Consider the following 17359-nt stretch of genomic DNA (forward strand, 5'->3'; position numbering starts at 1 on the left):
AGAGTTTAATATGTAGCAATAATAGAGAACAATAATTGAGTTTGAGCAATTCACCTTGGCATTCGAATCCTCCAGCTGCTTCTCGAGAGCGGTGACCTTCTCCTTGAGTTGGAGCAGGGCGGACGAGTCGGAGGCAGAGGCAGATGCCTTCTTGGTGCCCCGAGTGAGCAGCATGCGCTTATTCTCAGCGACCAGCTTCTCGTTGTCAGACTCGAGTGACTGAGTGCGCGTGCGCAGTACACTCGCCTCCTGCTCCACCACCTGCAGCTGCCGCTTCAGGTCGAGCGCCTCCGACGAGGCGTCCAGAGATCTATAAAAAATCAATTAATTCATGAAGAGAATAATAATATCAATATAGTATTCAAATACTATGTGTAATGGCTTACAAGAACAATTTCAATCCAGGATCAGCATAATACTGAGTTCAAAGTCCTTGGAAAGTTCTTTTTATAAACCTTGGCTACGATTAGCTGATTCAGGATATTCTATAGCAGTTGGTGCAACTCAGCATTATTCATCATAACGATTGCTATCCTCAACACGATTGATATTAGCTTTTCTTGGAAGCTTAAACATTCTACAGTTTCAATATTTATGTATTTTATTCAACATTTTTTTAGTGAAATTATAAAAAATGTGAATTGAGATTAGGAATATGGAGTACAGTAATAAAGAGTATTAAGAAAGTACAGTATTCTCAAATTACGGAATTCTGATTTCTCTAAAAAATATGATACTGGTAACAAAATTATAGTCTGACAAGCTATACGTTTTGATTCCTGTTTCAATCTTCAAGTTTAGAAATAAAACCAAAAGAAATATTTATTTCCAAAGAAATAAAATTTATTTCTTTGATCAGTAATTAGAATGCATGATATTATCACTTAAAATTAAAGTAGGCCTAGGCTACATTGTAGTATTCCGATTCAAATAGTACATTAATGTAATATTTGAATCGGAATACTACAATGTAGCCTAGGCCTACTTTAATTTTAAGTGATAATATCATGCATTCTAATATCAGTAAACTAGTGATATATTGAGATTAATCAATGGTCCAAGAATAATATTACTCAAATTAAAAGGTGAGTTTTTAAAAATAAGAAGATTTAAAGCAAGACATAGCTGAATGAAGGTTAAATTAAGATGAGAATCTAGATTAAAAAGATTCAATACCATTCTCTTCTCATAATTCAGTTATTTAGACTACCTCAGATATGGAAGGTCGCCTTCAGTAAATTACTGTTTCACAAAAGAGAAAACCTATGCTTTTTCTGTTCATGTTGTATTCTTTAATGCTTATTGAGAGCCATAATTAAAAGAATTCTTTGAAATTATTATGGAATTATAAAATAAATTACATGGTATAAATTTATCACACTGATTGGTCGTTAAATACAAATGCATGACTCTACGAATGACGAATATTGAATAAAAAGGCTAAGAAATTGACAAAAAACACGGATTTTATTGATAGTTAGAAAGACCGGTTTCGGTTGTTATACCATTGTCAATCTCTGATAAACTGAAATTGACAATGACGATTGATAATGATGTTTATCAGAGATTGACAATGATGACCGAAACCGGTGTTTCTAACTATCAATAAAGTCTGTGGTTTTTGAAAATTTTTTAGTATTTTTATTTAATATAAATAATTACCACAATATCAACTTCTCAACTACACAAATGACGAATATTTTGATAAGGCGAAACGTACTTGCTCTTCACCAGAGTTTTAGGTTTCTTTTGAGCAAGTGTTATTTCTGTATGCAGTCTTTCACAATCTCTCTCTTTTTCTAGTAGTTTTTTCCTCAGCTCATTCATTTCCTCTTCCAGTATCTGTAAAAGAACAATAATACAATAAGTCCTTGAAAGAAAGATACCGTCGATTATCAGGGGATATCATGAGGTGATCATATCAGGCTTATTAGAGAGAAAAAATAACTAAAACGCAAGAAAGACATATTTTAAAATACACTCAAAAAGATTCCAGTTTAAGCTCAATTGGATTTATTTATTTATACATTAATAGATACAATCATTCTCAACTATGAATGATTGGGAAAGGAACAACAGGCTTAAAGCCCAAAACTGTTCCTTTCCCAAATTTAGATAGAAATTGTCCAAAAATAGGTTATGATTACACTACACGTTTTTTGTCCAATTTTGAGTCCAAAATATTTATAAACTAGGAATTTAGAATTTAGAAAAGTTGAAAACCAAATTAAATAATAATACTTCACTAAATCATCACTAATAACTGAAATACTGTATTAATACTTGAAAATTTTAAAACGCGAAAAGAAACTCAAACGTACTCCTAAAACAACAGCTGTCATTGTCACAGACTGGATGGAACTATTCCTAATATTTCTGATTTATCAGTTTGATTTTTATTTGATATACAGAAATTTCAAAAAATATTTATGTATTCAAATCAAGAATAACAATGCAACAATAAGTATTGTAAACGAATAATCAGAAATCAATGCTCTGTTCACATAGTAGCTTACCTTGATTTTTTTCTCATAAACGGCACTCTCACCCTTTTCGCCTTTCTTAGGGTCAGAGGTAGAGAGTTGTCTTCTACTAGCTAGAGAAGTTTTGGCAGCCAATTTTTCTTGTAAATCCTTCACTTTATTTCTCAAGCTTGTTCCTTCTCCCTCCAGTTCTTCCACCTTTCTCCGCAAGACTGCTGCTTCCTTCAACATAAGAATAGAAAGAATCCAGTATGAGAAGTAGAATTTTATAGGTTGAATCTTGTATAATACTTTTAGTGTCGTTATGAATGTAAAATTTCTATAGTGAATCTGAGGATTGATGAAAGGTCAATCCTGTTGGCAGAAGATGAGGCGAACTACTCTTACCCAAGCTTCTAATAAAACTCTGTCAATTTTTTCAGGAAAAAGCGTCATTACTTCATCCAAAATATGTTTTTTACTACCACAAGTAGTAAAATGTAGCAATGTGAGGATTTTATTAAAAGAATACTTTCAATATGATAAACTACGTCTCTTCTTTAAGAGTCATCTAAAGATGCCCGTTTTCTTCAAATTCTCAGATGGCACTTCATGGCAACAACATAATCTTATCCATCCAATTAATTTTAAATATATTGATTGATATAACTGAGAAGTTGGTCATCTTCTCTTCTCCCTCTCCCTCTTGGGTTAAATGGAAGAGGTGCTCTTATTACCACAACTTTGCCCACAACACTTTCAATATTTTCAAGTGTGATAAATAGAGGCATTTATCTATCTATCTATACTCCAATCCGTCATATCCAAAACAAATCTGTCAGGGTTGAACGGTTGATTTATGAAAATGATGTCATTCATTTATAAAATTGAACAAACCTGTTCATTGAGCTCAAGTAGAAGGCGCAATTCTGCAGGATCCTCCTCGTCAGAGATACCCTCATCTTTTTCCTGAGGTGATTCAGGGGTGAGACGTATGCTACTGGGGCTGTGTCTTTGCGCTGCAAAAGTTCAATTTTTTTAATATGTCAAGCATCAATATACATAAGAACACTTCACTTACATGGGCTATTTTTGAACAAATTTTAACGTTTTTTAAAAAATAAAGAGTACTAGAAGATTTTAATATTGTGTTTATTCATCAATATACATCTATACATTTATTAAAAAACCTTGAAGACGGAGAAAAATAATTCTTTTCACACTTACCGTGTTGAAAAGATTGCACTTGTAGAAATACATTCAAGTCAGAATACAGGCTAATCACGTTATATTAGAATTCACTTTGGTATGATACATACTATATTATGTTGTACTGATTCCACATCAGGTACATTCTCATTCTCATATTGGTGCATCACAAAATTGAATTAGCTAAATCCTAAAATTGTAGCAATAATCATAATGTGAGTAGGGACTTGACTTTACGTGTTACAGTATGATCCACTTCTCAATAGCACTGGAGTATAATTATTGTTATCTATGCTAGTAACAATTGGTCATTGATCCACTTTGATATAAATAACGAATGATAACGTTGAAAAATTAGTGAAATAAAAAATATATAGATTTCAATTATTTTATTTATTGAGTAATTGATAGACTTGTCACATTTGAGTTCTAATGTTTCTGTGATTTTAGACAAGTACCGTTTACAAAGAAGAAATATTGATTCCATTGAACGATTATCATATTATAAGAATGACATGCATTTTAAATATTATAAATCCATATAAACTTGAGTTAGTATAGATAACAATCTGCTGCTACAAAATACTCAGGTATTCGTGAGTTTGGTACAATCATAATAGTAACATAGAAATGTTATTTTGCACACTGAATAAATAGCCTGATTCAATATAGTACAGTCTCAGTCTATTATATTAAAAATAAGCTGAATCTCTGACATACTAATACTGTAGTGGCTCATAATAAATGTGGGAAACTATCCAAGAGTATTTAAATGTGTAAAGTGATCACGAAAAGAGACAGAAAATCGTTCATGCTCACAATTATTGCAAGTCTTATAGTTTGTCTTACCGTAGTATAAGTCTTCGTCTACTCTACTACCTGAACTCATTAATTAGATGATTTGAAAATCATCTAAAATTTAAATAATTAAAATTTGAAACGTCTTCGAGTGTTTTTTGTGATAGATTAGCTGATATAATAATTGTCTCTTATTTCAAATGAATCTAAAATAATGCACGCAAGATTTTACCAGAGAGATCATTCACAAGTTAAGATAGATATATGTATTATATATATATATGTATTATTCGACTTAATTCTGATCTGACATTTGAAAAAAAAGTTACATAACTATTTCTAAAAAAATGGGTATAAACATCAACACGAAATTATTATCACAGATTTTGGATCAATTTTATACAAGTTATGGGTAATTAACTTATTCAAGAATAAAGAAATTAAATCATGCTTATCATATTATTCACACAAATTTACAGTATGTTATCAAATGACATGCTTAGTAATCACACAAAACAGGAGAGCACATTGAAAATGTCTACTAACACATAAAGCATTTTACAATGAGTGTTCACGTATTCGATTGTTGTGCAGTCATGAAAATGGTACAGAGCCTTTTTGCTGTTTCAGTTGAAAATCAAAAACTGGTTGTAGAATTTCGATCAGTTGAAAATGTCACTCAAAATAAAGCACTCAGGAAGAAAGCAAAATATGCATAAAAAATACTGTCTTTGAAAGACACGCCAATTCATACTAGGAGCTTTAGCCAAAATAGCACATCAGCTGCAAACCTACTTCTGGCTTTCGTAGCCATTTTCTTGAGCTGCAAAACCAACGATTCATTATCATCCTCAACTCGAGATGCTTTCTTCCTTAGATTTTCAGCCTGGGAACACAAAAATTATAATTTTCAATCAACCGTGGTGATTACAAGATGGCCCAAAAATTGGTTGTAAATTCCTCATTCTCAACTCAGCAATTGAAAACCGAGTTAAACGTCCTGTTTCATGTTCAAATTTATAAAAAATATAATTATTAATAACATGTATAATGGAATAAATGTACTGATAATTAGTTTTCACCAACAACAATAAATCTTTCTGGAAAATTTTGGTACCGTATAATGATTGATCACATGGTAAAAATTATACACCAACTGCTATATTACACTATGAATTATGTAACATGGAAGTAAATGGTGGATAAACATAACGATCACCTTCGATTGATTTCAAAAATTAAAACTCTGTACATATGTGTCATATAAATATTTACATTAAGGTTCTCAAAATTTGTAACTCGAGTAAATTCCTAATCAAGAAAAAAGAGCTATGTAAAATAAACTTGATGGAATAAATAACGGATAACAGGATTCCCATCCCACATATTCAAACATAATAATAACAGACGTTAGAATTCAAACAAAATTTGTTCTATCAACTTGTAATGTTGACTACAACACACAAGTTCTAAGGGATTGAGCTCAAAAACAAGATGTTTAAATTTACGAGTGGATTTAGAACAGTGGTTAGTTTGAACAGTAAGAGGCACAGCAACATTGATTTACCTAGAGGGCTAAACAGAGTTGCGAGAGGAGATATTCGTTGCACTGCAGCTGAGACGATTGGCCCGAACGTCAAATTCATACCGAACGGAAACAAGGAACGCGACTGCGACTGAGCTTCAGCAACTGAATCAGTTTGAGTCGTGTGGTCGGTAAAACTGCTTACATTCAAATTTGGCCAGGAGTTTGCAAAGTTGTATGTTAGAAGTCTCCCTAATTTTCCCATTTTTTTCGCGTGAAGCATGGAGTAGGGATCAAAACATTCTTCTTCAAATTTACGGTTGTTATTGCCTAGTTCTCTCTTAGATTCTTCAGAGTTCAACCGACTATTCAAGGTATCACTGACATCACAACCTTTATCGCAACTGAATTCAGTTTGGGTAGAGTTTTCCACAACGTTCCTATCTATAAAAGTTTGAGCATTCTTGTCATTAAGAATATAAGTATTTGTCTCGTCATCTTTTCTCTCGGGAAGGTTAGTTTGACTTGAATTATCACCAAAAATACAATCTGTTTGAGTTTCTTTGATATCCACATCCCCTGAAACTTGGCTCGTTTGGATTTCCGCATCAACTGACAAAAAAGTCGTTTGAGTTTCATTAGAAATATATTTGGGAGTGAGTTTTGTTTGTATTTTAACGTTGACTGGTCTTTCAGTTTGAGTTTGTGATGAGGTGACTTGGTTCGCGAGAGAGGTTAATCTTGTCACATTTGTTTGAGTTTGCCTGGTTACATTAGCAAACTCCTCCGGCTTTGTTGGAACAACATCAGGCTGAGCTCTAGTTGGCAGCAGCACGTAATGCTTTCTTCTCAACTGAAGCCTCATTATCTAGAAAAAATGCAACATTCGTTTCCCTGCATTATTCTGACTAGTTTGATACATCTTTTAATACTGACACGGTTTTTCAATAAAGCTTCTGGGACTAGAGAGGTTTTAAAGGTTGAGATAGACTTATCAACACGAGTTTATAAAACTAACTGATATCTAGAATCAAATCAAATACCCTACGAAATGTTCTGTATTGAAATTACATAATGCTGTTACTCAAACATAATTAAATAATTCTTCTCATTAATTTTCAACTGTTATTGATAATATTGTGGCTATCTTCAATTATTACAAGATTAATTTAAATTTTCAAAAAATTGAGTAAATAGAAGAATAAACTAGAAAATACTTCTAAGTGGAGAACATTGCTTTCAAATGAGAAATACAACACAAATAACAAATCAAAAGCATAGAGAATGCTTGGAACTGTTTCAAACACTTATATAAAAAAATAATTTGAAACAATTTCAAATTTACTAGAAATGAATTCAAATTGTCACAAATTTACAAGCAAATGAAATAATTTGGAATTCACTATGCAAAAATGAGATTGACACATCATTTTCATTGATAAAATCAAGGAAATCTGATGACTAGACAAAACATTCTAAATCAAGTGGGCTCTATAGTTTTCAAATTCATATTAATATTCTTTCTTTTATAATATAATATATATATACTTTTTGATTCTCCAAAAATATTCTAAACTCACAAATTGCATGTCTTATCTATTTCAAATAAAAAATACAATGATATTTTAGTTATATAACTCCTTTGAAAACTTGTATGAAGAAATAAGCTCGATTTGGAAATCTGAAATCTGGTAAAATAACAACTTACTTCTTCTTCTGCAAATCTTAATTGTTCACGAAGATCAGCTTCTCTTTCCATTGAGTCCTGGAGATCTCTGAGTAGCTGAACTGGATCTTCTTGAGAGCCTCCTCGAGTCAACGATTCTCTCGAGACCTTCTGCAATAGAATTAAATATTTCTAATTAAATCAATTTGAAATTTATTGGTTGATCATTAATTTGTAAAAATACAAACATAATGTGGATGACGTATCTATTCTCTAGATTTATAATTTTTTTGCTGAGGGTGATTCCCACATGAGCTCTAGGCTTGTGCATGGGTAATGAACCGGATGATATGGACAATTCTACTGACCTGACAGTCGAGAAGAATAATAGTACAATACCACGATGTGTATTGATGGTAGATGACAAGAATTATTCTCATATCTACTTGAATACTTATATACTTGAAAAGTAACTATGTTGGTGAAAGGTAATTTCAAGATTTAATACTAATAATGGTACAATGAATTAAAATACTCATCAATCATCGAGACGAATGTAGAACTAATAAGTTGCGTCTGAATTTGGATAGAACCCAATCTCACTCTTATATCTCCCACCATTATACTGATATGATGACCTGATTAGAGTTTCAATTTTGTTAACAGTAAGCTAAAAAAATGTAATGAGCAAATTATTCAATTGAATAGAATAAATACTATCTACTCCCAACACTATCATATCATGTGAAAAATATAAAATTGAGAACTATCTATTCATTTATTCCTTACGAATAAAATACGACTGAAATAATTACTAATCTGAACTAGATAACATATTATTAGACAATGAATATTGAAATCAAGGAAGCACTGTTCAAGCAATAGTATCTGAACTAGAGATAAGCGAAAGCTCATTATTAAACTTTGGTAAGCTTATTTGCTTAGAATAGCAATAACTGTGTAAAAATAAATACATCCCTAATTCTAAACTGTAAAAAATAGAATCGGCTATTAAAATTCATGGAGGCCATTGTACAATGATATGATTAAAATGCATCTCACTCTCACCTCACCAGATGGTGTTTTAGGAATACTTCCTAGCATTGGAGCTTTCTTCTTTGTCTTTCCGTCGTCTTTATCGTTGATGGACTTCATCTTCTCTTTTGCTTCTTCAAGTTCTTTCTGCAATCTTTGAGCAACCTATAAAATTATTCGTTCAAAATATGGTTACCCGTTCCTGGTGTATCATAGGATGCGTGAGTTCATTCCTGAACTAAAACCCTCTTAATTATGATTAAGAAGCAATATTATGTAACTTAATTGCATAATATTATTATTCTAATTACATGCAAAGCTCAAACATAAAGCTTAACATTAAAGACTATTTCTCCTTTGTTCTCTCTTCCATAGTTTTTGTCATATTTCAAGTTATTCCACATTAAGAATGATAAAATTGTAATAACTACGTAAATATCTGCAAAAATAATCTACTTTGAAGTTATCGATGGATATCACAGTTCATTGATATTTATAAAAAATTAACGATGAAAATCTTCACAGTAATGATATTTCTTTAATGGTTAGTTCGAAGGACATTCTAGCAATATTGATACGGTACTCATGATCATATGTATTTATGATAATAAATAGCAATTATGACATGATCATGCATAAAAAATTGGTCAATCTAAAAATAAAAGCAGGCTTTCAACGTAACATGAGCAGATTTTTTCATTGTTGGATGAATAAATTGCCCTTTGTCTATTTAACCGACTATTTCAGGAAGAGATGAACATTGTTTTCGAAGTGATGTAATTTTAACGGAATCCTATTTTTATTATATTTTTACACAATCTACACTGGTTATTATTGGCTATTTCAGGAACAGAGGAGAATTATTTTTGAAGTGATGTAAGTTTGACGGAATTATATTACCATTACATTTTTACACAATCTACGCTGATTATTATTGACTTGATCTAAATCGTTTAGAAAGTTAAGATACACTCCGCTGATACAGAGCAAAGAAGCTGTTAAGCATTTGATCGATGCTGAAAAAGACTTCCGGTTATATTCTCTACTGCAAAGTTATAATATTGACAGCTCATAATTAATGAAATTACCTCATTGGCAACAGTGAGCTCTTTCTCCAGATGACGGATTCTCTCCACCTTATCTTGTCCTGATGATCCGCCAGCCAACTAGAAAGTATAGAAAAAATATTTCAGGATTAGATCAGTAGCCTACACTGTACAGTGCATATTTATAATATATAGAAACTGAGCACTATATTCAAAGATGTATAATTCTCCAATAAAAAATTGTGTTTTACAACATATTGTGTTTTTATTTCAACATATAGAAACATTGTAATCTACGATTCGCTTTGCCTCTCACGATGACCGTGAAATGAGAATCATTTCTGATTTGCATATACCCATTCACAGAACAGTATGAACCTATGATCAAATTAAATTATTTTTTACCATCTCAAATAGAAAAAGATACAGTACTAGATAACTCTAATAATTCTATGGTTAACTACAGAATCTGGAAATGGTATTACCTCTTTGCACTTTTTCTCTAGTTCTATTTTTTCAGCTTCAACAGTCTCGAGTTTCCTTTCTGCTTTCCTCAGCTTGAATGACAGAATTCGACAGTTCTTCGCTGTTTGCTCCAGTTCCTTCTTCAAAGACGAATATTCATCAGCTTGTTCTTCTCTGTAAAGGAATATTATAAGACTGTTAATATGGAATTGAGAATCAATACACGTAAACTACGGAGTGTTTAAAAAATCTGGTGTGGCGCACTCACAAACTTTCCTTGACGTTATGAAAATTATCAACTGACGCTAGTGTTCACGCGCATCTCAAGTCTACTATTCAAAGATCTAAGCCACCTGGTGGCAGGACAATAACGCTGCAGACACATGAAGTCTGCTATCTCTTCATAGTGAATGTTTTAATAGAATCAACAGTTGCCAACAGTTTGCAATTTAATAATCTTATTTTCTCAAACTTCGAGCTTATTTTCAATTTAAGGTGAAAATGTTCTAGTCCAGTCACTATATACATTGGTGCATGCAATTTATATTGTAGTTTTGATTTTTTAATATATTATTTGGGTACATAAGAGAAGTCCAGAACCAATTTCTTCATGCAAAATTTCCTTGTGCTAGATACAGTGGCCCAAAAACCTCGTATTTTCGGCTCAATTTCCAGTTTTCAGCTATTTCTGCAAATCTCGTAATCGGACAGTAAAATTTGCTCTTGCCTTTTTTTAGATTATAAAATTCTGAATAAAATGAGGTCATTCGGAACTCTCTATCTCTAATAAGTACTGAGTTATGATTTTTCAAAAATGAGTAAAATTTGAAGAAAAAAAAGTTTTGATGAATTTTAGTTTTTGATCAACAATATCTTCCGATTGTTACCATTTAAATGTATAATTCGAAATCCCTCTGAGCAAATTTTTGTGCTCTACAATCTTAGATCAGGTAGAGCGCTCTATCTCATATAGATTTCCAGGTACACCTGACAACAATGCTCCTTGAATTGTGAAAAACACCTAATTTTCAGCTTCAACCATCATCACAAACTACATTGTCCTCACATTGATATTTCGTACAATGACATAAGTTCATGAGATTATGTTCTATGAGGATCACCCGTTGGATGCACTTCATTTCAGTATTTCTCAGTGGAGAGGTGCGCTTAAGGACACCTCAAGGATCAAAATTTCAAACACTTATAACTTTTAACGCAATGCTCGGATTTCATCGTACTATACACTTCATCCTTCTCGGCTCGTCAAGGTGGTCCAAAATCAAGCATCATAAGTCAAATTAGGTCGAAAAATGGAAAATTTATTGTTGAGTGTGTACCCATATTCCAATACACAAAAATGGCCAACACACACACACACACACACACACACACACACACACACACACACACACACACACCACACACACACACACACACACACACCACACACACACACACACCTAGTGAAAAACTCAAGGATTTGCTTGAAGGTTTATTTCTATAATGAATATAATAATTTTAATGGCTTTTTCAAACTTGAATTCAAAAAAATCTGATGTGGCGCATTCACTTAAATTTTTTCGGAAAGCAATACTTTCCTTACCTATGGTAATAGGGCAAGGAAAGTAAAAACATTTATAAGGATGATATAGCTAGCTACTATGGAGTATGCACTATATGTGTCTATTTTCATTGCACATTTAAATATACATATTATTTCTTATAGTTCCATATTCCATTTCATTTCCTAACAGTCACAAATTATATTTATCAAATTACACATTTAGCTGGCGCACAATACATCACCTGCCTCCCCCTTCCTGTTCAGATTTCAGAACGTACTTTTTATTCATGTCTTACTAGAAAATAACAATAGCAGGATTCCGGTGATCGCTATGGAAATAGAAATATAACAGCTCATTTTTTGAGATATATTTTTAAGCAACAAACTTTAGAAACAGGTTTTCCGGAACGTAATTATAAATTTTGAAATCTCATGATTTTGACTTTATTTCACTCGTACTGTTACTGCTGAAAAATCTGGAAACTTGACACGTTTTAAATATTTTCGCTTATCGGGGTGTAGGCTACCTCCATCGTCTCAGATCATGGAAAGCGCCTTTCCATATACAAATACACTGTTCACTTGTGCTGGAGAGATAAATTTTGAATTTATCTAAACATAATGATTACAAAGAGTAGAGAACACGCAATACAAAATATTGAACTGATAATACCTATTGGAATTTCAACTCTGAGTTGTCCTCAAAGGAAGTATAGGGTAATTATTACATAATATTATTAACATTATTATTACATAATAGCATAACATTTAATAACCAATAGTATAGCCAGGAATTTTGTTCGGAAGTGCTAAGATCAATGCAAGACTGAGAAAATAGATTGATATTTCATAAGGGCTCCAACTATCGTTGGAGCCGTTTTCGAGAAAACCCCTGTTTTTGACAAAATTTTCGCCATTTTAGCCACCATCTTGAATAGCATTTGTTCGAAATTGTTCGTGTCGGATCCTTATATTGTAAGGACCTTAAGTTCCAATTTCAAGTCATTCCGTTAATTGGGAGATGAGATATCGTGTACACAGACGCACATACACTCATACACACACACACACACCTTTTGAAATACATAAATTAATGTTAGATTAACAATACAAAGCTTACGCATATGTGAGAACAATCTTCCGGTATTCTCTAGAAATGTTTCATGTTAAAATAGCTGTGAACATATTTCATGGGGATTAATATTATGTGGAGAGCTTACACAAAACTAGTGTACTTTCTGTGATACAGTTGAGGGATGACATGAGCAATGTTCTATTGAAATATTTTGAACTAACCTGAAATTGTCTTGCATCTCATCCATCTCCTCTTCGAGATCACGCAGCTCCTTCTTCATGTCCTCATTCTCATCCATCAACTCCTCACAAAGTGTTTCGGCAGCCTGCAGTTTAGCTCGCAGTGTTTCAGCCTCCTTCTCCAAGTCAGCTGATGATTTGCTCTTCTCCAGATCCGCTTCCAACTCTTTCACGCGTAAACTCAAACTGCGTTTATCATCTTTCAAATCCTCCAGTGTTGTGTTGAGTTCGTTCACTTTCTGCTGCAGTTTCAGATTCTGTAACATTATTGAATTAATTAGTTAGGTTTGCATTTTTAAATTATTCATCTCATTGATTATCAAGATAAGTGTATAATATATGTAATGAAGTGCCGCATACTTCTAAATTAAAAATTTCATGTTTTTTATTTGTATTAATAGAATTGAGCTCGAATTCTTGGAAGTGAAATTTAATCCATGTTACTGTTATAAAATTAAAATTTGGAAAATGAGCAGTTTTTGGACTGAGTCTGTCGCTCTCTCCCAATTACAGCTATATAATTGTATATAATAGATTTGTGATTGTATGAGGAAATAAAATTTAATAATAAAAAATTACTATAGTGAAAATACACATGATTATAATTTCAACATAACATTGATAAAATACTTCCACAATCTTGTTAAAACATAATACAATCGGCAAGCCAGGAGAAAGTCCCTAAATTCTTACCCAATGCTATCCTATGGAATGATGCTAACTTTTACACTTTAGCATTATTGAGTAGAACATCTGAAGTTACAATTTATAATCCCCTTTATAATGCTGATGTAGCTATGAATTGTTATTTACTAGCCATTAGTCTATTTGCTTTTTCAAGTTAGTCTGCTGCTAGAGCTCGTAGAGCGTACATCGCTTATAACCGTGTAATAGTTGTTCTGTAATTGTTCTGTAATTTAAATAATTGAAATATCTCAGTAATTTCCATCTGTACTAAATTAAGGAAACAGATTTGGCATGTAAAAGACAGATAAAAGCATATAAATTTTTTATAATAAAAACAAAAACCTGTTTTATGTGTTTATATAGATCTGAATTCTGAATAGTTCAAAATGGAATTGATGTAGCTAAAACTTAGAATAGATCTGGTATTTTTTTATTGTGGATGATGCCCACATGAGATTTTTGCTTGTTCGTGGGTGATGGAAAGTGCGAGGGTAATTTGATGAGACGATCATATATTTCATACTATATTGTAAATTGTTTGGAATGTAATCATCTTGATATTCATCATGTAACAAATCCCACTGTAAGAGAAAGAACTGCGCATCAACTTCTTTCTCTAGGAGAATAATTGCAGGCATTTCAATAACGCCCTAAAGTTAAATTAAAACTAATATCCTGAAATCCTGTTCTATATTTCGAAAAACTAAAAAAAGTAAAAGACCGCGTTTTGAAAAAAGAAGTAACAGGTTTGAATCTGGACTAGATATTTCAGACTTTCCGAAAATGCTGTTGTAAAAATATATCATTTGAAGGGGACATGTTGAATGCGTTAGCTCAAGCTGTATTTGCTTTCATCAGCACATAAAATTTGACTTATTGATAAGACTGGTACTTAAACAAGAATAAAATGAGGATTTCGCCATCAATTTTGTCAGTTGACCTGTAATTCGCTAGTATCGTTAACAAGTGTGGTCTCAGTGGTCTCCGTTCCTGTCGTGCTGCTGTTGTCATCATCATCATCATCCTCCTCGCTGCTGGATGCAGCTGGCTTCGATGGAGGAAGCTGTAATGATTTCTTAGCACTGGAAGTAGGTGGTCTGGGAGGTTTTGATGATTTCACCTGTAAAGAGTCGAAATTGCAGATATAATAACTTATTAATTATCATATTTCCAGTCACACGCTAAAGATTACAAGTGGTAAATCAAAGCTTATATTTTTGGAAAATTGTTGCAAAGGGGGAAATTCTGTAAGGTTGAATACATCTAATAAAACTTTTCTCGTTTTCTTCCATTTAAATTCTAATGAGAAGTCTTCTAATGCTAAGTCTTCTTCCTTAACTACTAGGATAACGATTTTGTTTCAATATTAACATATTTTTTAAGAACGTCCTACAATTGCTGTAAAAGAGCGATTTTATTGTTTTGAATAGAACAAAAACCAACTGTTGATCTTATAAAATGTTCTAAAACCGGCGGTTGCTGATTGTAGGATGTCGAAAATGACAAAAATGATTGAAATATCTAAAAAAACCAAGAATAGATAAGTGGAATTATGGATAACCACACAATCTGCAAATTGTGAGAATGACCTAGCTTTTTCATTATCCCTGGCGATAGTTTTATAAACAAAAAAATATCAATTATGTCATAGCTTCATTATTTCCAATTTTTATGAAAAATAAACTCTTCTAGAAAGAACCTTCTACCAAATCTATCAATAAAATATTATTAGACGATACATTATATTTATTACCTGCATCATGAAGTCCATATCAGCTTTGCTAGACTTCTCTGTTGTTGTTTTTGCGGCAACAGGCTTTTCAGGCAGCTTGACAACGACCCTCTCAGGCGTTCGTTCCGGAGTTTTGTCGACGACCCTGTCTGGCGTTCTAGAAGCTCTTGAAAACGTGGTCGTTATCGTTGCTGAAGCACTGACCGATGTTTTCGGCGTGTAGCTGGTCGATGTGTCGACAACTGTGCTTGGCGTGCTTGTTCTTCTCCGAACCGTGTACTGTGTTCTACGATAATCATCTGCCAAACCAATCATTATTTTCATTTGATATGTAATATAATTATGTTGATTGATGAGATTCACAATCACTGATGCAGATACATAATTGATCGTTTTTGAAGTCACATTTTCATGCAATCAATATTTTGTCTCCTCTATGGGAGAGTTTAATAATTAATTTTTAGATCGGAGTCAGCTAGTCGAAAAATATTAGGAAAAGTTACTTTATTTTGTCTTTTCTATAGAAAAATTGTTGATTATCTGGGTAAAGTCATTTTATTTCTTATATGAATGGGTTGAATTATTTATCTTATATCAATAATAATTTAGTCAGTTGGTAATATGAAACATTTGGCTAGTATATCACCTCACATATCATAAGTTGTAGATATCTTATAATCCTTGAACTTCTTAGGTGTTAACTACTGACTTTCTCACCTTATATTTCAAGCTTGTGTATGAATGGTGGATTTCGAACCAACGAAATGAGCTCAGTCTCCAAAATGGGCTGATGGACTCAGTCTCAAATGCCCAAAAATATCTGGAGGTCTTAGTTGAGTTACAATTATTGCGCTCTCGACTCACTGAACTGTTAGTATAATTATTTTGTAGAAAAATTCATAACAATCGAATGAACTGTTAGAGACATGAACTTGTTAGAGAGTTTCTTGACATCAAACAACGTCCAGACATGATAAAACTTCAAAATAACATTGAGAACACATGAGTTGTAATTGTTACCGAGAATGGAGCGGTATTGACTTCCTCTAAAGTTGTACATGAAGTTGAGAAATTCTGAGTCTCGCTAATTTTAACTAAATATTGCAAATAAAATGGTTGCGAATAAACGTCTGCAACGCTGGAAAACAAATTCTTTCCACAAGTTATTAGAAACTCATTAGATTGACACGAGAAAAGTTTATTACAAACACATATTAATATTGAAACACGAATATTAATAGTGAAATACCACTGATTGTATCTACTATTTCACTGAAACTGTCGACTTGCACGAGTATTTCTGTGTGAGATCCGCTCAACAACGGGAATAATACTGCACTCCAACGGCAATAAAACTTGCCTAGAACACAGTCATTTGGCAGACTATCTTGTATAATTATAATTATTATTCAGACAGTAGCCAAATTTGTTATATGAGCTTTGATGGGTCTTACATCAAGTAACCCACAAATTAATGTCTGAAAATTAAATTTCTTCGAACTTGAAGTCAAGATTTATTGAAAACTTGAGAAGATTGAAAACAAAAAGTAAACAAAGTTGAAATCCATTAAAGACGAAGGCAGTTTTATTGGGAATGATTTTTACTAGCATTGAAAGATGTTTAACATTTTAACAATAATTACAGTAAAATACCTGTTTGTATCAATATTTATTGTTTCATATCATTTTGTTTGATCTAAATTGATTTGACTTTTGAATATATGTCATTTTCTTAGTGGTAGTATCTTAGAATAAATTAAGGAATGATGTAAGTAGTACAAATAATTAATGTAAGAAGTATATCAGAGTTATATTGAGAGAATGAAACCTTTGCACGCCAAGGTTTTCGTTCCCGG

At 32.4% G+C, this 17359-nt stretch overlaps 1 protein-coding gene across 1 annotated transcript in view; it reads right to left on the reverse strand.

Moving 5' to 3' along the window:
• The window catches only part of LOC111051602 (myosin-2 heavy chain), a 61379-nt gene that overhangs the window by 31253 nt on the left and 12767 nt on the right, over nt 1-17359 (reverse strand). Inside the window, exons 7-18 of the mRNA XM_039424152.1 lie at nt 15525-15802; nt 14712-14891; nt 13067-13341; nt 10227-10380; nt 9784-9861; nt 8729-8860; nt 7703-7831; nt 5265-5355; nt 3360-3481; nt 2517-2705; nt 1721-1842; nt 55-310 (exon numbers count right to left, since the gene is read on the reverse strand). Of these exons, the coding sequence (XP_039280086.1) occupies nt 55-310; nt 1721-1842; nt 2517-2705; nt 3360-3481; nt 5265-5355; nt 7703-7831; nt 8729-8860; nt 9784-9861; nt 10227-10380; nt 13067-13341; nt 14712-14891; nt 15525-15802 (2006 nt within the window). The remainder of the gene's footprint in view (nt 1-54; nt 311-1720; nt 1843-2516; nt 2706-3359; nt 3482-5264; nt 5356-7702; nt 7832-8728; nt 8861-9783; nt 9862-10226; nt 10381-13066; nt 13342-14711; nt 14892-15524; nt 15803-17359) is intronic.

This window comes from Nilaparvata lugens, chromosome 1, assembly GCF_014356525.2.
Source record: "Nilaparvata lugens isolate BPH chromosome 1, ASM1435652v1, whole genome shotgun sequence".
Classification (NCBI taxonomy): domain Eukaryota; kingdom Metazoa; phylum Arthropoda; class Insecta; order Hemiptera; family Delphacidae; genus Nilaparvata; species Nilaparvata lugens.